Genomic DNA, 19,620 nt, shown 5'->3' with positions numbered 1-19,620 from the left:
AAACTGTAAAACAGTGAATGGGTGAAATCAACAATTCACTGGATATATGGATGCAATGTGAAAATACACAAGAGTCCCAATGAGTATTAACAACCAAAACTTGTGTCCCAATATATAGTCCACATGCGTTAGAAAATACAGAGTATCAATGTTGGTTTTCCCAGCAGCAGAATAGACACCACACGAATCAACTAGGGTAAACGGCTTGTCTGGAGTTGTGTCAATTATAAAAAATTGAATAATCTTACCAGAGGGATTGGACACACCTGTCATATGACAGTGGGTTGTAAGCGCTTAAGTTTGTGGCTGGTCTCAATCAGGTGTTGTGTGTTATCAACAGGTCCTGGAGGTGGGTGAGTTAGTAACAGGTCCTGGAGGTGGGTGAGTTAGCATTAGTAAGTTCTGGAGCAACTGCACTTTGTAGAGTGCAACTGCACTTGTAAAGTGCACAGTCTATTTACCTTTAGTAAATCAACACTAATACAACTGTCTGTATTTTGTGTTCACTTATGTCTGGGTGTTAGAAATGTGTTATGCAGAAACTCCCATTCTTTCTAGAGATGAAAAGAGGTCTGGCTGTGATAGCCATCAAAGGCAGCAGTTGGTGGAAAGAATGGGGCTATTAGGGGCCGCTGCACTTATTTATTTAATTTTTAGTTATATCCATTGTGTGAATCACAAGTTTGTGATAGCAGCTCTTAAATAGTAAAACCATCTACAAAGTGAATAAGTGTATCATAAGATAAATCTATCCACCAATAGACAAAACAGCGTGTATTACTCTGTTTGCGAAAAGATGTTGTTATAGTGCAGTCTTATATTATAGAGTTAACATATATGTATACAATAGTCACACATAAATAAATCATTAGTGTGCAAATCATTCATAAGAACTGTCCTTGCATCCGGTTTGTGGTTTTGCTACAATGTTCATCAGCTCTCACTCAATGATTAAACCGCACAAGTGCAAAAGTTCTCTGCCACAGTTCATTAGATGTATACTGTATAACCCTTTCTAGCGAGACTACACCTCCACACGTGCAATAATGTGCCCACAAATCACTGGGGGATATGTGAAACACCGAAAACCCCCTTTGGTTTTGTTCTTACCAGATCCACCTGGTTTACAGGCCTTTAGAAATCACTCTTGTCGGTGCTTCAAGCCGGGTCCCATCCACATCATAGACTCCAGGTGTTCAGAATCTCGGAGAAGGGTAATTACAAAAAGCACACATAGCGTAATTCCATCTCACACAAAAGGTTATTTATTTAAATAAAAAAGTATTGCACTCACAAACTTAAAAATCTTTAAAAGCATTGGTTCATTCTGCATGCATAGTTCATTGCAATGATCAAGATCAGGAAGAATATTATCATCCGCCGCTACAATGAACTATGCATGCAGAATGAACCAATGCTTTTAAAGATTTTTACGTTTGTGAGTGCAATACTTTTTTATTTAAATAAATAACCTTTTGTGTGAGATGGAATTACGCTATGTGTACTTTTTGTAATTACCCTTCTCCGAGATTCTGAACACCTGGAGTCTATGATGTGGATGGGACCCGGCTTGAAGCACCGACAAGAGTGATTTCTAAAGACCTGTAAACCAGGTGGATCTGGTAAGAACAAAACCAAAGGGGGTTTTCGGTGTTTCACATATCCCCCAGTGATTTGTGGGCACATTATTGCACGTGTGGAGGTGTAGTCTCGCTAGAAAGGGTTATACAGTATACATCTAATGAACTGTGGCAGAGAACTTTTGCACTTGTGCGGTTTAATCATTGAGTGAGAGCTGATGAACATTGTAGCGAAACCACAAACCGGATGCAAGGACAGTTCTTATGAATGATTTGCACACTAATGATTTATTTATGTGTGACTATTGTATACATATATGTTAACTCTATAATATAAGACTGCACTATAACAACATCTTTTCGCAAACAGAGTAATACGCGCTGTTTTGTCTATTGGTGGATAGATTTATCTTATGATACACTTATTCACTTTGTAGATGGTTTTATATTTGTGGTGGTTTTAAGTTTAAAGCCTTTTTAATACAGCTGCTATATTGTCAAAACATTCCACAGCCCCCAGTTAAAAAGCACGCTATTTAGTGCAAGCGCCTTATATTGTTCAGCTAACGGGCGGGTGTTATCTGTAACAAAAGTGGATAGCTCTTAAATAGTATTTTCTTTTTTTTCTCTTCTTTTTTAGCTGGGGGGCTCTTTTTAGGGGCTCTTTTGTTACTCATATAACCATAATAACTATGTATTATCAAAGTATTGAAAATACACCTTGTGCTTATATTAACCAATAGCTGAGAATGAGTTTTCATAGCCAAAATTCAATTGTATGGCTGCATCTTTGATCCCAAAACTATACATGCATTCAAAGAATAAAAAATAAAAATAAAAAAACAGCCCTAACAAAAACCAAGGACAGCCACCAGTCAACATTATGCACAAAGTGAATTCATTTCTTCAAAGAAGAAATTACAACAAAACTGTGTGGAGGAAATGCAGACACACATCAGATTATGGCTTTCATTTTCAAACCTGCAATAGAAAATGCTAGCTTGGATCTAATGGACTGCTATGGCCAGTCTCAATTTAATTTCTTTTTACTTACTTTTTTTTATAGTTATTAAAGAGTCTGTAATGCAGAAGAAATCATTTTTGCTATGATTTTTACGTTTATCTGGCTTAATATATTTGTATCTCCCCTGTCAGGCTAAACATACATCTGGTAAAAAGTAAAAAAAATTTGAAAAAAAATGTTTGTCTCTAACCAATAGGAATTCTTCCTCCTTGTGTGACCTCAATAAAAGGAGCAGTGATCTGGAACACTGGAGGTTGCTGATCATTTGAAAGCAAATGAATAGTAAATGGCATCTCAGCTGTAGTAAACTCTCCATCTGAAACTGAAAGGAAGAATGCATAACATCACTCAAAAGGTTTAATATGCAATACAAATGTCAGACTATCTCACGTTACCCAATTAATAATATCACAACATACAAAATGTAATTCGTTCTGGTCAACACTGCAAAACAATGTTTTTTATATTTTATTTAAAAAGAAAGGGTTACCCAGAGCATGGCAGTGAGAAAGCCTGTATTGTAGTTTAGTTTAGCTAAATATGGTCTTTTTGGTTGGAATTTGTCCATATAAGCTTTAAAAAGGTTCAGGTGCAGGCCATCCTCAGAGCGTATCCAAGGTACTCTATGAGCAATGTAAAAGAGAGAAGGAGAGAGGTGCATCTAAGTGCAATATTAAAAAGGTTTTTGTCATTCCTCTCCTGTCCTCCTCACATCGAAGTCCGCCCACCAAGTGACGTCATTTCCCCCATGCGGTCCATGCCAGGCAGCTGGAATGTCCTCCACTTACTGCTCTGGAAACAGCATCCTGTGCATGTGAAAACACCGCTGATCACTGGGGAAAACCAGATTGCTGGCACCCCTCAAGGAGGACACATGACAGATATGGCTATGATGTCTTCATTCCTGTAAGTGCATTTATGTTTACGCTATTAAAAAACCTTTTTAATATTGCACTTAAGTGCGTTTCCCTCCTTCTCTCTTTTATATTTTATTTCACTGCTCCTAGCAATAACAAATTTCAATATATGACATTTAAAACGTGTCACAGGTATTGAACAGAGACTAAGCATACATTTCATGTAAATGTATTTATAACTATGATCCTATATTTGTAAGCATGGTTTTTGTCTCTGAACTTTGTGAATGCCACAAAAAGTAAGTGAGAAAGTAAAAGAAGTATAATTGATTTGAAAAAAAATTTGCATAAGTAAATATAAATGCTGTAGATGTGAAAGGAGAGAGAGTACCTATATATCAATTTATTTCTAGGAATAGTCCAGCAAATTAGATCCATATTAGTTTTATCACCTCATACAACTAGGTAATGTATTTCTGTACATTTTTGGATTGCAAGAGAACTTATGTGGATAAAGATATGGGAGCTGACATGACCTGGTTTATAAAGGTGCACATTCCAGAGTTGCCATCATTATGCTGATTTTACTGGTTAGTGAGTCATTAACCTGGAACTAACATAAAGCCAGAAAGTTGATAGCCCCTGCATGCTTGTTGACCAGTAAATTACTATGTTGTAAAGTAAGGCAGCCCTCAAATTTTCCACTAGCCTACTCGCATTTTGCAAGTGGAAAATGAAGGCTTGTGAGCTGGGCTGTCTGGGAGCGGAGGGTGGGGGGAGGGGGGGGGGGGTAATCACCGCTGGCGGACAGGGTTGATTGGGAGCCGTTATCCCAGTGATTGTCCTCCAGGGGGATGAGAGCATGGAGGAAGAGGAGAGCCGCAGGATCACAGAGAAAGATAGCACACTTTTACAGCTTACATTATAATTGTCTCCGCTCTGCTCAACACAGCCCCACCTCCTCTGACATTCGCCTGTGATAAGCAGAACGCCAGTCCAATGCTGGGATGCGCTCTATCACAGGCGCAGGTCAAAAGGAGGCGGGGCTGTGACTAGCAGAGCAGAGACAATTGTAATGTAAGCTGTAACAGCATGCTATTCTGTTCTGTGATCATGCGGCTCTCCTTTTCCACCAGTTATGGTGGATTTAAATGGATGAATGTCTGTTTACATCTGCTTAAATTTGAGTCAGTTAATGTCTGCAGAAAAAAAATAGAAGAGATCTGCCTCATTTGTTTTTGGGGTGGGTGCATAAACAGATGTAAACTGATGTCGCCCCTTTACCTTCATTCTGTTTTGTATGTTTTTAGGGAAAAAACAAACACTAAAAAAACAGATGTGTAAAAGAGGGTTGTAGACAGAACTGAAAACAAATATGCAAACTTATGTAAACAGATTTTACCTGAAACAGTATTTATTGGTTTTTAATAAACAAAAAAGCATGACTGAACCAATGTAAAAGGACCCTTAATTTCAATAATTTTGCACTGTTCAATTTACCTGTGAAGAAGAAATTGACAGTCTCTGGGAGGCCTACAATATGCAAAATACACACATTAGATTTAGATTGACAACAGAAGTGAAAACAGAAGCTACGATATGCAATACAATCCTGTGAAAAGAAGCAATAGTAGAAATAAATAAGGGTATGATCTTTTACTACAATGGGAGGAGTCCCTTTTTTGTTACAAAGCAGCTTACAGGCATAATTTGGCATAATTAAAGGCATAATCAGGCATCATTGGTACCTGAGAAATACTGATACAGCTTGAATAGCTACCTTTAAAGAACTCAAGGCAAACAGTCTACATTCAATTTTCGATTTAAATTTCAACCACTGACAACCTCTTCTCAGTGATTCTTTTTTTTAACCACTTACAGACCGGAAGATTTGTCTGCTTAATAATCATTCCATTTTTTGCGATACGGCACTGTGACAATTGTGTGGTCGTGCGATGCTGTACCCAAACATAATTGACGTCCTTTTTTTCCCCCACATGGTATTTTTTATTTTTTGTGCCATGAATAAAAAAAAGCAACAGTTTTGAAAAAAAAATATTTTTTACTTTTTGCTGTGATAAATATCCCCAAAAACGTTTTTAAAAATCTAATTTCTTCATCAGTTTTGGCCAATATATACTCTTCTACATATATTTGGTAAAAAAAAAATTGCAATAAGTGTATATTAACTAGTTTGCGCAAAAGTTAATATACGTCTACAAACTATGGGAAAGATTTATGCCAATTTTTTTTTTTTTTTACTAGTAATGGCAGTGATCAGCGATTTTTAGCGGCACTGTGACATTACGGCGGACAGATAGGACACTTTTGACACATTTTTGGGACCAGTGCTATAAAAATGCACTGATTACTGTATAAATGTCATGGAAGGGGTTAACAATAGGGGGCGATCAAGGGGTTAAATGTGTTCCCTCATTTGTGTTTATAACTGTGGGGGGATGGACTAGAGGAGGAGACATATTGTTGTTCCTAGCTAGTAGGAACACACAATCCGTCTCTCCTCTCCTAACAGGGATTTGTGTGTTTACACTCATGTCCCTGCTCTGGCTCTCGTGCCCACGATCGTGCATGACCGGCGGTCATCGTTGTTTGATCAATTCAGTAAACAGTGATAGAAAATTAGACGGTTTTCCCTCCACTTACAACATGTTACAAACTAGTGAATACCAGGAAACAAATTTTCTATTATGATTGCCAATACCCCAAATTTTGTGACTGGAAATTGCGATGAAGAAGGTTAATTCTACCACTGGTTTGGCACGGACTGTGAACTTGCCTGACAGGAAATTGTTGGTTTTACTGTACTGGATTTGAAACTTATCACAGTCTACTGTATTATGCTAAACAATACTCACATGCCTCATAGGTTAACAGAAAGGTAATTTTACCTGTGAATGAAAAGTCCATAATCTCTCTCATGTGAGGTGCTGCTCTTGGAGGTCGGTACATAATATTTCCTTGATTTATGTCAGATTGTGTAAAGTACCTTACGGGGGATCGTGGTCTCTCTTTGTGCTCCAAGATACCTTCAAATTCAAAGGAATGAGAAGTGAACATTTTGAACCAAACTTTCTCAGCTCGAAATCTATTTTATTATGACTGTGTTTTCGGGGAAGTCATCATTTACTGCATATGACAGTTTTCACATTCTGAAAGGAAAAATCCTTACTTGTTTTAAATTAGCCGGTATGCCAAATTCATTTTAAACTGCTTCTCTGGAGCTTTGAATAGCTGGTGTGAAGGCCTCACAAGTAGTGAAAGAACTCAAGATTTAGGTCAATGTTTAGACATATTTAGACAAATCTGCACTTTGAAGTGGGAAGACACAGACTTGGGAGTAGGTTTCATGCCCGTATATATTTACTGGTCCTCATGATGCACCATTTTAAAACAAGTACATTACAGCTTTTTTCAGGACAGGAATCAGACACATTCACGACTACAGGAGGATAAAGCTTCAAGATCATCTACCTTGGCTTTTCCCCCCCAAAATTAAAAAAATAAATATATATCTAGTGCAACTCTTTCAACCATTACTTATGCCTTTCTTACTTTAATTGTATTTGAAGCCTTAGAGCATACTGCAATAAACTGAATAATCTCTTTTGGTCTGCTTCCTATATTAAGAGATAACGTTGATTACTTGATATAGTCACGTGACATGACGTTTATTCACCCTGCAAAACAGGCATGTCACAGGGAGAAATTCTGATGCTAGTCAGAGTAAGACTTGCTAAAATTACAAAAGGGACGGCACCTCCAGTATACACTTTGAGCTGTTGTGACACTGGAACTAGCAGAATGGCTATGATGCCACAGGTAAAGCCCACATGGAATGTTACTGTTACTGAGAGTGTCTCTCTTAACACTTAATTTCAGTCCTCATCTCAGTAACATTTCCTGTGGGCTTTATCTGTGGCATCATAGCCATTCTGCTAGTTCCAGTGTCACAACAGCTCAAAGTGTATACTGGAGGTGCAGTCCTTGTTGTAATTTTAGCAGGTCTTACTTTGACTAACATCAAGAATGTTGGCTGCAAAAAACAGTGTCAACCAGAGCTAGGCAAATTTTTTTAATAAGAAATTAATGAATTGGTAAGGAAGAATGAGAAAAATTAGATAATAGATAATAAAACAAATATCACTTTAAACGTATAATCTTAGCCTACCTTAAAAGTGGACAGTGCTAGGCAGTAGAGCAGTGGACAGTGTCAGTAAGGCAGTGGATGTTGTGTGGACAATGTCAATAGGGCAGTGGATGGTGTGTGGACAGTGTCAGCATGGTAGTGGATGGTGTCAATAGGGCAGTGGATGGTGTGTGGGCAGTGTCAGCATGGTAGTGGATGGTGTCAATAGGGCAGAGGATGGTGTCAATAGAACAGTGAATAGTGTCAGTAGAGCAGTGGACAGTGTCAGTAGGGCAGCGGTTGGTGTTAGTAGGGCTGTGGACAATGTCAGCCAGTAGAAGAGTGGATGGTGTCAGTCAGTAGAGCAGAGTACGGTATCAGAACAGTGGATGTCAGTAGGGCAGTGCACAGTGTCAGTAGTTTTATATTTTGATTATTTTGATTGTTAAAATTTTTTAGCAGCTCTGTTGGGGGGGGGGGGGGGGGGCTTTGGTGAAATATCAGGGGTCTACTTGAGACAGAGAAAAAACACAGTCCTCAAACTCCATCTCTGCAGCCTCAGCTGCACAGAATGAAAAAAAATAGGAAGAGCTCTGCACAGTCTCCCTGTTCATTCACAAATGGAAGCATAGTAAATACTTTTTACTATGCTTCTGTTACAAATGAACCAATCACTCACTGTGTTTATAAAAGGGTGGGGCCCATCATGCCCTGTGGTCCACATATTTTGGGGGAATATTGACTCTTATCTCCTCCACATTAGGTCTCCCCAATATCCCTAATCCTAAACAATGTCTCTTAGGAATATTTGGGGAATTGAGACTTTATAAATATGCTAAGCAACTGTTACGTATTCTCAATTTTTTTTGCTAAAGGGCGGGGACTACCTAGATTGGCCTCCTGGCTTAAGCTAATTAACAATTCTCTTCCCCTGAATAGGCTTACCTCCGAACTCTGACAACAGCCCAACTTATTAGACAAAATGTGGGATAAATGGATCTCTAACCCCCTTACCTTGACCTCTCTAGAACTGGAACCTTGGACTTATGTTTGCTGTATTCTTTGTGGTTTGATGTGTATTTGTCATGGAGTGTATTTCTTATATGATTTTTCTCTGATTCCTATATTGGTTTTTCCTTGTTAACCATGAGACTTGGGAGACACTAATGCCGCGTACACACAATCGGAATTTCGGCCAGCAAAAGACCGATGAGAGCTTTTCATCGGAAAATGCGACTGTGTGTATGCTCCATCGGAATTTAGCTGGCTGAATTCCCACCAGCAAAAATTTGATAGCATGTTCTCAATTTTCCCGATGGAAAAACTTTCTATCGGAAATTCTGATCGTGTGTATGTAATTCCGACACGCTAAAACTCACGCATGCTCAGATTCAACTATGAGATGGAAGCTATTGGCTACTAGGTATTGAACTTCCTTTCTCTATTCCCATCGTACCGCGTTCTTGGTGGTTGGAATTTGGTGTGACCATTTATATTATTATTTGCGTACTTTGTTAAGTGTATGTACCCTTTTGAAACGGTACTATAACAAAAGTTCAATAAATATCTCTTTAAGACAAAAATACAGCACATACCATTAAATTAAATACCGTATTTTTCGGCGTATAACGCACTTTTTTCCACTTAAAATCAGGGGAAAATTGTGGGTGTGTGTTATACACCGATCCCCCGCCGATTGTGAGCTCTTTTGCCTTTTCTGCTGGTCTTGGCAGCTTTTGGCTATTTTCGGCCGCTCACGAAAGCTTCTGAAAGCCGCCGAGAACGGGCGAAAATAGCCGAGAATGGCCGAGTGTGGCCGAAAATAGCCGAGAATGGCCGAGAGCTACCGAGTGCCGCCGAGATACACAGGACATCCGCTCTGTATCTCGGCGGCACCATTTTTAAAACGGAAAGCCTGCAAAAGAAACTGACAAGGCTGAAAATGACTGACAAGGCTGCAATGGAAGGCTGCAAATGACATGTAAGGCTGCAAATGACATGCAAGGATGCAGTGGAAGGCTGCAAATGACTGACAAGGCTGCAATGCAAGGCTGCAAATGACACTGACAAGGCTGCATTGATGGGCATTTAAATGTACGTTTTTTTCCTTAAACTTCCCTCCTAAAAGATTTTTCCTTTAAAATTCCCTCCTAAACTTGGGGTGCGTGTTATACGCCGGCTCGTGTTATACACCGATAAATATGGTATTTACTGACTATTGTACAATCAGCTTGAGTGAAGACAGGGCTGTACCTAAGATTCTGCACCTCTACCCTTTTCAGGATGAGCATGCACAGGGAACACTCTGTGTCATCTCTGTGGCTTTTGCCACTATCTACTCTACTGTTTCCCCCTAGTGGCAGAAGCTTCCAAGATCATGACAGTTTTCTTGAACCAACATGCCTGAGGCTTCACAGCAACATGGGGACCCGAACACTAGTCTCTTCCAAAATACTTTTTGCCTGAGACCACTGAAATGCAGATGGTGCTTCATCCCCATGCGGTCACCAATCACCTGAATTAATTTTAGGCTTCCCTTGCTGCAGTGCCTGATCAGCCAGCCCCGTCTCTGCCACCGCCTGCTCAGTAGCATCTACCCTGTACCTGCCACCACCTTCTCACTTTTTTGAATATCGAAAGGCTGCCACGGCTTTGGGAACCAATGTAACATTCACTTTGATCAAAGCTGCAGCCTTTCCCTTCTGACCGTACTATTTTCAGCGCTTAACTAAGCCATTTTAGCTTCTGGATCCATTCACTTCCATATCTACCCTATAGAGATGATTGTGGGAGTACTCCATCAAGAAACTATTTCTGTTCCTGTACTGCCCTAAACTTCCTCCAAGCTCATCTTGTGTTTTCCTTGGCTTCAGCAGCATTCTCCAGTGTTGCCCTGAAGTCCGTCCTTCCACTTCAGGTGCATAAACAAGGTAAGCTCAGTGAACCCCTTACTGGTAATTACTCCTGAGTCTTAGAGTACAGTATCTACTTCTTACTAGGATTTATTGGATGCCTTCTCCAAACACAAGGCATACCAGCTACCACCCCACAAGCCCGATGATTGTGCTATTGGATTGATTCCAGGTGCCAATGTTCCATGAGGCTGGGTGTAGCCCTTAAGCCTACTGGAAACCAAGGCAACGTCAGAATACATTGCGGAAAATCTTGAAAGGGGGTTCATCTGTAAATCCTCCTCCCCTACTAGGGCAGGATTCTTTTTTGTTCAACAAAAGGATGGCTCTCTTCAAAGTTGTATAGCCAGTCGGTACCTGAACGCCTTAACCACTGTCAGGAAAGGGTCTGTCCGCTGGTAATATCCATCATTTGGCATGCAGTACTGAGGTCCACCAGCAGGTGTCTCCTGGTAGTTTGGAAATGTCAGGGGAGACTTTCCCTGCTGGTGTTGTGTCATCGTTGGGCCGCAGTACTGGCATCCACCAGCAGATGGATCGTGGCAGTGTGGAGCAGACAACACATCCTGTGCTCAGGTGTTACGTGAGGACAATTACTGGCAGTCTCATGAATACCCGGCAAGCCCTCACATGCTTGCCTTGGTACCTCTCTTCCTGTGCGCTGACCTTGCTGCCTGTATCCTGACCTTGAGCCTGCATCTGACCCGACCTGATCGGATCTCTCCCGATCCCTATCCCCAGCCCATCCTGGACCTGTCCCTCCTCTTGCCGGATTACCTTGGATCCCTGCTCTGCAGCCCATCAATCCACCCTCTCCCTGTCCTGTTGGTTTCCCATCCTTACCCATCTGCTGATCTCCCTGTGTATGACCTTGACCTGGCTTTTGTTTACGATTCCGGTATTTCCTATTTATTGTACATATTATTTGTTGTTTGTGGGTCTTGTGGTTGGTAGTGTTTGTTTTCACTTACTTGTCACCTATTATAATAAACCATTATTATTCACCTACATGCGTTTTGGGTTTCCTCTGTGCAGTGCACACAGTCTGGTCTACTAATTCCCTGACAGTATACCAAGGTCATCCCTGACCAGACGTGGCTGCACTGAGGAATCATCCTGGTTTGCTGCGCTTGCTAAGAAATTGTCTATTATTCCCTGATGGGGGCAGAGGATAGTGAATATTGCCTCCAGACTTTAAAAGATTGGACCAGTGACCAACTGCTGGAAACAATCTGATCAGCTCATTCCCTAGTGGATCAGGGGTATTTGTTATTTGAGGATGTTCAGCCTCTGATCCAGTTATGTGCAAAGCCAGCCATGTCATGTATTCCCGAAGGAAGTGATGATTTCCCTCCCCCTCCTTCAATTATGGCCAAGTTGAATCTCTGGTATGGTTGTTGGAGAATGATGTTCGCAGCAGGTGTTGTCTGATTGCATACATTCAGTGCAATCCTTGGTTAGTCAGGCTGTGTGTGAATCAACATTTGTTCAACCTGTGCTACAGGCATGGTCAGGTCCCTTGTATTTAGCCAAGCCACAACATTCCAGCCCTGACATTAATCATCTGCCTTCCCAAGAATCCATCTCCCCATCGCCTATGGCAACCTCAACTACAGCCCAGATAAAAACAGCCTCCTACCAATTTACCCGGTCTCCAATTGTTGCACCTATCCTGCCTTCAATCCACCTGCCTCTTCCCTTCCATCTGTAACAATCCTACAAAGCACTCCTCCAGTCACTATTCCCTGGTCTTCCTTTCGCCCAGTTGCATCCTTTTCTTACAGCCCTGCAGTTACCTACAAAGCTGAAGTGGCTAAACCAAAAAGAAGCAAAAGTTCTTTCCAACCCACACCATCCTGCCAGTAACCCAACCTGCCTCCACACCAACCAACCTGTTCCAGTCTGTGTTCATGCCAGTTAATCCTGATGACCCACCTAAATCTGCCAACCCAGTGCCTGCTACCCAGTCTGACGTCTGGAGGCCGCTCCTTTGAGGGGGGGTACATGTCCACCAGCTGGTGTCTCCTGGCAGTTTGGAACTGTCAGGAGAGACTTTCCCTGCTGGTGTTATGTCATTATTGGGCCGGAGTACTGGCGTCCACCAGTGGATGGATCCTGGCAGTATGGAGCAGACAACACTTCCTGCGCTTAGGTGTTATGTGAGGACAATTACTGACAGTCTAATAAATACCCAGCAAGCCCTCACATGCTTGCCTTGGTATCTCTCTTCCTGTTCCTTGCTGCCTGTATCCGGAACTTGAGCCTGCATCTGACCCCACCTGATCTGATCTCTCCCAATCCCTATCCCGAGCCCATCCTGGACCTGTCCCTCCTGTTGCCTGATTACCTTGGATCCCTGCTGCGCAGCCTATCCATCCACCCTCTTCCTGTCCTGTTGGTTTCCCGTCCTTACCCATCTTCTGATCTTCCTGTGTATGACCTCAGCCTGGCTTTTGTTTACAATTCCGGTATTTCCCATTTATTGTACATATTATTTGTTGTTTGTGGTTGGTAGTGACAAGTTTGTTTTCACTTACTTGTCACCTATTATAATAAACACCATTATTATTCACCTAGATGCTTTTTGGGCTTCCTCCTTTGCAGTCCACACAGTCTGGTCTACTAATTCCCTGCAACCATGAAGAACTGCTCTCCTTTACCACTCACTACAGTTATTTGACTGATTCCATAGATCCCAGCTAGATCTGCGCTGGTCCTATAATCTCATTCCCATTAAGGAAGGTGATAAATGGAAAATGGCGTTTAACAAATGGCCTTTGCACTTTTTCAATAATCCATGAATGAGATAATGGTCTTTAAGCTAAGGCAGAAAAGTGTTTTATTGAACTTGTTGCCTTGGTGGTGATCTCTATTAGAGAGATCTTCAAATTCCATAGCCCACTTCTATTATGTCTGGGTCCGGTTCACCTCTTGATTATTGAGAGGCCTCTGCAAATCACTGTAACCCCTACAGTTCTCAATCCAATGGGCAGACTGAAAGAACCAACCACACTCAAAAGTAATTCTTCCAAGCTGTTGTGCCGGTCTACCAGGACAATTGGGTCTCTCTTCTGCTGTGAATGGAGTTTGATCATAATCACCAGAATGCCAGCAGCCTGGAATCTCCAATCTTCATAGTTTACAACACACACATGCATACCTTTGCTAATGCCTTCCAAAATGTGCCAACCTAGATTGAAACCTGTTGATAAGGTTTGGATAGCGTCAAAGAATATCCACTTTAGTACTATCTATGAAGTTTGCTCACCATTATGTCAGCCCTTTTATTGTTACTGCAAGTATCAATTGTTATGGGTTACTGAACAGTGAAAGTGAGTATTGTTGCTGCATTAAATTGGAGTGGTGGATAAATAATGTAAAGGGGGCACTGCACAAGTATCATCAACCTTTATAAGTCCAGCAAAAACTGCACCCATTGCTATTTCCACCACCACAAAAAAAGAGCAAAAATATAATTTTTGACAACATATGATAATAATAAAATAACATTAGTCAATATGTGTATATGAAATGTAATGAAACGTCCCACACTCCTCTTGAGTGCTTTCGTCATATACCACTTCCTCCCAGTCTGAATATAGATATCAGATGTTCCAACCACTCACAGGCACAAAACAAGACAATACTTGTTTAGTTGCTGAACATGGACTGTTTTATTAGAACCAAAATACAAGTCTTATATAAAGTAGAATAGGAGGTCCCCCCTCCTGCTCATATTACTCTAACAATACAATTGATCCAGGAACCTAATTAACATGAGCTAATTAACTAATCCCTTAAAGTAGCCGATGTGACTCCCTAACTACACTACACATTATCATACATCTCAACACAGAACTCCTTCATACAATTGCAGGGTTAATTAGTCACAAACAACAATGGGTGAAAGACTCTAAGAAGCTGTAGCAATCCAGACTAGACTCATTTACATTATAGAAGACAACAGACAGGTGGCTGGAGTTGATGACATTAGCATCTAACAGTATGTGTCCCAACAGTATGAATCAGTCACTATTTCTAATATGGCATATACAGGGTTCCTAGATTCTGTGTGTCTTGGGGGGACATGGATCTGAATCCAAAGTAACAACCCCTCAAGGGTCCCCAGGCATACGGCTCACAAAGAGCACCCCTTCCCCCAAATGCCAGGGCCCATGATCAGTATTCAAGAGGCTAGCATTCAGTCCCCTCCAAAAGCCTCTGTTCTGGCTAGGTCTGTCACAAACATTAGTCAATATGTTTATATGACTTGACTTCTTACGTGATAGGTTTGGTTAGTGATGACACAGAAGAGAAACAGTTAAATTAAATGCAAGGTTATTTTGATGAAACCCTGATGGGAGAATGTGATTTTGTGAGAAGCATTTTATTCAGTTGACACATGAATGACTTGCCCTGTAAACTTCCTGCTGTGATTCTCCATAACTTTATTAATCCCCTAAGTTTTAGGCAGATATTTAATTAACTTTTATAAAGAATGAGTTTGTATAGATCCTTGTTATTAGATGTTGCATACAGACACTTTATATTGCCTAACTTCACTGCTACAAAGCTTCAAAAAAACATTGTTGCAGGGATTTTTTATTAAGTTTTTGAATTAGTCATGAAGGCATTATGTTATACTGGCAACATACACTAATGCATGGTATTCCCCTTCCTGGAAATATCAGAGTCTTTAATAACTACTTCTGGGCAGAGTTTTAAGCTTTTTTATGTTTTAGTATACTGTAGTTGAGGGAGAATATAATTAGCTGCTTTGACTTTCTTGCATGTGCATGAGCTGGCTTGTAACTAATGTCCTTTAGGTGGTTGTTATACAAAACTACTGAAATTGAATGCAAACAAGCTCTGGCCATTCTGGATGCATCACTCTTCAGATCACTAAACAGTGTTTGACTTAAGTGCCAAGCTAACAGGTCCAGATATCCATAGGAAGCCTTGACTTTCATTGTCTGAGAACGTGGGACTTCTCCAGGATTTGGGTAACATTTGTAATCTAAGCCCTTGTACACAAGGTCGGAGATTCCGACAACCAAATCCGTCTGAGTTATTCCGACAGATTAATTCCGGAAGAGGTCCGGAAGTGATGTTGCATACACACGGTCGGACCAAGTTGTCGGAAAATCTGATTGTACATAACGTGATGACGTTATTTCGTTACGACGGGACTACGTTCAGGCTAGTAGCCAATAGCTTTGGTCTAGAAATTTGATCTGAGAATGCGTGGCACTTTGTCCGTCGGAGTAGGCTACACATGATCAGAGTATGTCCGATCAGGGCATTTTGTCAGGAAAATGTTACCGGAAAGTTGGAAAAGTTGGTCTGTCGGATATTCCGACAGAAACAGACAGATGCAGACCACACACATTCGGAATATCTGACAAAACGGTCCAATAGGAAAGATTCTGACGGAATCTCCGTCCGTGTGTACAAGGGCTAAGAGTTTGGGAGTGATAAGAATGGAAATATTTTTTCAGTGTTTTCCCTGTATATATTAATTAGCAGTTGTTCATTTTTTACACATCTGGAACAAGTTGCTATCATCTAGGAAGATTTAAAGTAAAGCGTAATTTAAAAAACAAACAAACATGATATTCTTACCAGTTCTGTGAAATGGAATTGCATAAAGCTTCCCCAAACCTCCTCTTCTGGGGTCCACTGCTGGCGCTCCTGGCTCCTTCTTGTCTACACGTGCCCCCATAGAAGGCCACTCGCTATGGGGGAACTTGTGTGGACTTGAACCTCGAGCCACGCTGCCTGCATCCACAGACACCCATCTCACAGGATCACAGGATTTGACTTGACTTCAGAAAAGCCAGTGAGAGTGGGAAGAAAGGAGAGAGCCACTACACGACGGGTACAGCACTGGATCGAGTGAGGTCTCGGGGATGATACTGGTAGTAGAACATTTTTTACCTTGATGCAGGGAATTTCCTTAGATTTATATACTTTAGACCCAACACAGAAAAGGGGTGCAGCAATATTCAGTATGGAGCTTGAAATCAGCAGACTGTTTCAATGGGAGGACATAAATGTGATATTTACAGAACAGGTGTATGTTGTTCCTCCAAGGATGACTAGTTCTTGTGAATGCAGAATCTACCTGATAGGTAAAAGGTCATTTCTGTACTCACCTTCATGTGACTGTAAAGGGACAGTTACATTGTAGACAATTTTTTCACTTGGGCTCTCAGCATCAACAAAGGATAGATAATGGGATCCAATCACTGTCATGCGGTCTTCAAGAGCCTGTAAAATATATATATTTATATATTGTTGCTTGGCAAGCAATTTCAGGCTATTTACTCCAAGCTCCTGAGATAGAAGTTTCTTTTTTTACAGTTATTTCACCAAGACCCCTTTAACACTGGGACACTTTGCAGGCACTACAACGCTGCAAAGAGACGCTCCAATGTGAAAGCACTATCCATATGTTAAAATAAGATGAATCTCGTCAGCCTACAATATTTCACAGCCCTGACATTAGTTATTAATACTTATTCCCAACAAGTCAGGAACTGTCTTGAGACCTTCCAGACAGGGATTCCTGCTGAGCAGGATAACATTTTATTTTTTGTAGGTAAATATTTGTATCCAATTAATTGGGCATAGTAGTTGGAAAAAAACACACATGAACACACAAGTTGTTTATATTTCTGCTGATAACTTTGAAAAGATTATATTATAAATATAATATCTGTACAGTCACTTAAAGTAGAAGTCCATTAAAATCCTATATAAACTTTAACCTACTCTTAGCCCAATTCTAAGCCCTATACTAACTACCCTGTAGAGGAAAAATGTGTATACTTCTGTATTCCCTGAACGCTCTGGTTCAATCACGTGATCTTTCCACCTGCTGGCTTCAGTGAAGAGGAGACAGCACTGACATTAGCTGCAATGCCTATGCTGTGACATCACCCATAGGCTTCCTATGCGGCACCCATTGTCTGCTGTCCCTCCTCTGCCCTGATGCCTGCGTTTGGAGTCGATCATGTGACAGGCCTGGAGAGCCCAGAGAATAGGCAAGTATAAGCATCTTCCTTCTACAGGATAGTTAATATTGGGCTTAGAATAGGGATGGGAGCAGGTTTAAGTTTAGATTTCACTGGACTTCTTGTTCTTGTTGTTAACCCACTTTTACAAAATCCTCCCATCGTCTCTGTACTATAATAATAAGTGTCCCTGTAATTGTGTAATGTAAAAAAAAAATCTGCCAATCTGTACCTATATAAGCTTGCTTTCAAGTGCTCAGCTGACTTGCTGTTCTTTTATACTGTCTGTATGCCAGAGTTTTTGTATTAGATTGTAATTTGTGCACTACTCAACTAGATCCTAACAACCTTCTGGTGCTGACATAAAAAATAAAATCTTTGAGAACAAATATGCTTTATCAGTTGGGCATGCAATAGTATCCTTCAACCTAACCTCTCTAGAATGATACTTAAAACAATGGTCATTCTATCTCAAATATCCTTTAATTATTAATTATAATTATTTTTAATAATACATTATCCAAAATCAGTTCATTAATGCCGCAATTGTTTTGGCCTCAAGGAATCCTGTTCAAGTTCTACTTCAGTAATATTGTGGAAATAATTATAATTATATACTATATTTACAGACTGAGCCCCTGTCCCAAAACACTATATACATGTGATAGGACTGATCATCTTTCTATATGGGTGCAAGACAACTGCAGTAAGATTATCATTGGTGCTCATCTCACAGTGATTTCTTAGGAGAAACTCCTCTAATCTGAAATACAGTATACAACTTAAGAGGAGGAAACATATTAGCCCTGTATGTAACCGTGGATCTATTCAGACTGTTTACAACCTGTCAATATTCCATTACAGTGGCTGGCAGTGTTATGGAGTGTAAATAAAAGCACTACAGGGGTACATTATAGGCTGCCTACTTCTGACGGAGACCCATAAATCTAGGTACTGTATGTGCTTTGATAGCAAAAACATACATCCCACCTCCATCTATTAAAAAGACTCCTAATCCAAGCTCAGTCATAATTTGTATTTTTTCTAAAGCCTATCTTCCTCTTTGAGAAGGTTTGCTTTAACTTACAGTCATGTGAAGGGAGGCTCCAGGAGAAAGCTGTGGTGCACCAGGATGATTTGGTAGAATGCCAATATTAAACATGTGCCTATCCTGGGGTGCCTGAGTTGTTGTGGCACTGGAAATCTGAAAGTTGATAGAAACGCATAGAATCAAAATTTTTCACTGTCATTACTGCATAGTAAGGTAATCCTGAGCATATTTAGTAATGCTATTTAAATACACCAATAATAAATGATAAAGCCAGGGATTGTGCCCTCTAAAAATGGGAAATTTTATTATAGTTTTCATTATCAAGGACCTATGAACAGCTAGCACCTCAAATCTGGCTAGTAATGTGCTGGGTTATAATTACGCCAGGCTTTGGGTACCAAAATATGACATTCCCATACACACAAAAACATGACATAGCCATACCCACAACAATTCAGGCAGTATCATTCGCTTTCAATCTCTTTTAACCCGCCTTGATTGCATAAACAACTACAAGGTCTAGCTTATTAGGTTATAATCAAAGCTGTTCAAAAGTCTTTTCAGTTGTTCAAAAACTGTTCTATTCTGTATGTGACCAGCACTGCAATTCATAGGTTACCACAGCATGATTTAACAGACCTTAGCATGCATAGCCTTTTAACCCTTCCCTTAAGTTCACATTTTTCAATGAGTTAGCGTGACTCAAAATGTGCTCTATAATTGGTGGAACAGAACGTTAAAGGGTTAAAATAATTATCTATAATACAATATATAGAACAACATAATTTGGTTTCTTTTACATTTAAGAACATATGTCTATTGAAGATTTTCTCCTAATGAAACCACCTTGTGAGAACTACTTATAAATATAATCAAAATCAACAGGGAAAGTATATTTTGGCTACTTTATGTTTTAAAATATTTAATATGCTGCCAATTTCAATGGCAGATAAACAACACAGTCAGCATACTGGGTGTTGAGCTCATAATAGGATTAATTTAAAGTCCATGAAAATAAGTGCCTAATACCCAA

General features: G+C 40.3%; 1 protein-coding gene across 1 annotated transcript in view; it reads right to left on the bottom strand.

The window, feature by feature from the left end:
- The window catches only part of FRAS1 (Fraser extracellular matrix complex subunit 1), a 708,831-nt gene that overhangs the window by 175,571 nt on the left and 513,640 nt on the right, over positions 1-19,620 (bottom strand). Inside the window, exons 32-36 of the mRNA XM_077476089.1 lie at positions 18,624-18,740; positions 16,676-16,790; positions 6,371-6,508; positions 4,962-4,994; positions 2,795-2,926 (exon numbers count right to left, since the gene is read on the bottom strand). Coding sequence (XP_077332215.1) covers positions 2,795-2,926; positions 4,962-4,994; positions 6,371-6,508; positions 16,676-16,790; positions 18,624-18,740 — 535 coding nt within the window. The remainder of the gene's footprint in view (positions 1-2,794; positions 2,927-4,961; positions 4,995-6,370; positions 6,509-16,675; positions 16,791-18,623; positions 18,741-19,620) is intronic.

This window comes from Lithobates pipiens, unplaced genomic scaffold (assembly GCF_037356315.1).
Source record: "Lithobates pipiens isolate NorthernLeopardFrog02 unplaced genomic scaffold, aLitPip1_a1.2 Scaffold_13, whole genome shotgun sequence".
Classification (NCBI taxonomy): domain Eukaryota; kingdom Metazoa; phylum Chordata; class Amphibia; order Anura; family Ranidae; genus Lithobates; species Lithobates pipiens.
Note: the sequence above shows the minus strand (reverse complement) of the source record. Positions and strands in the feature narration are given on the sequence as shown.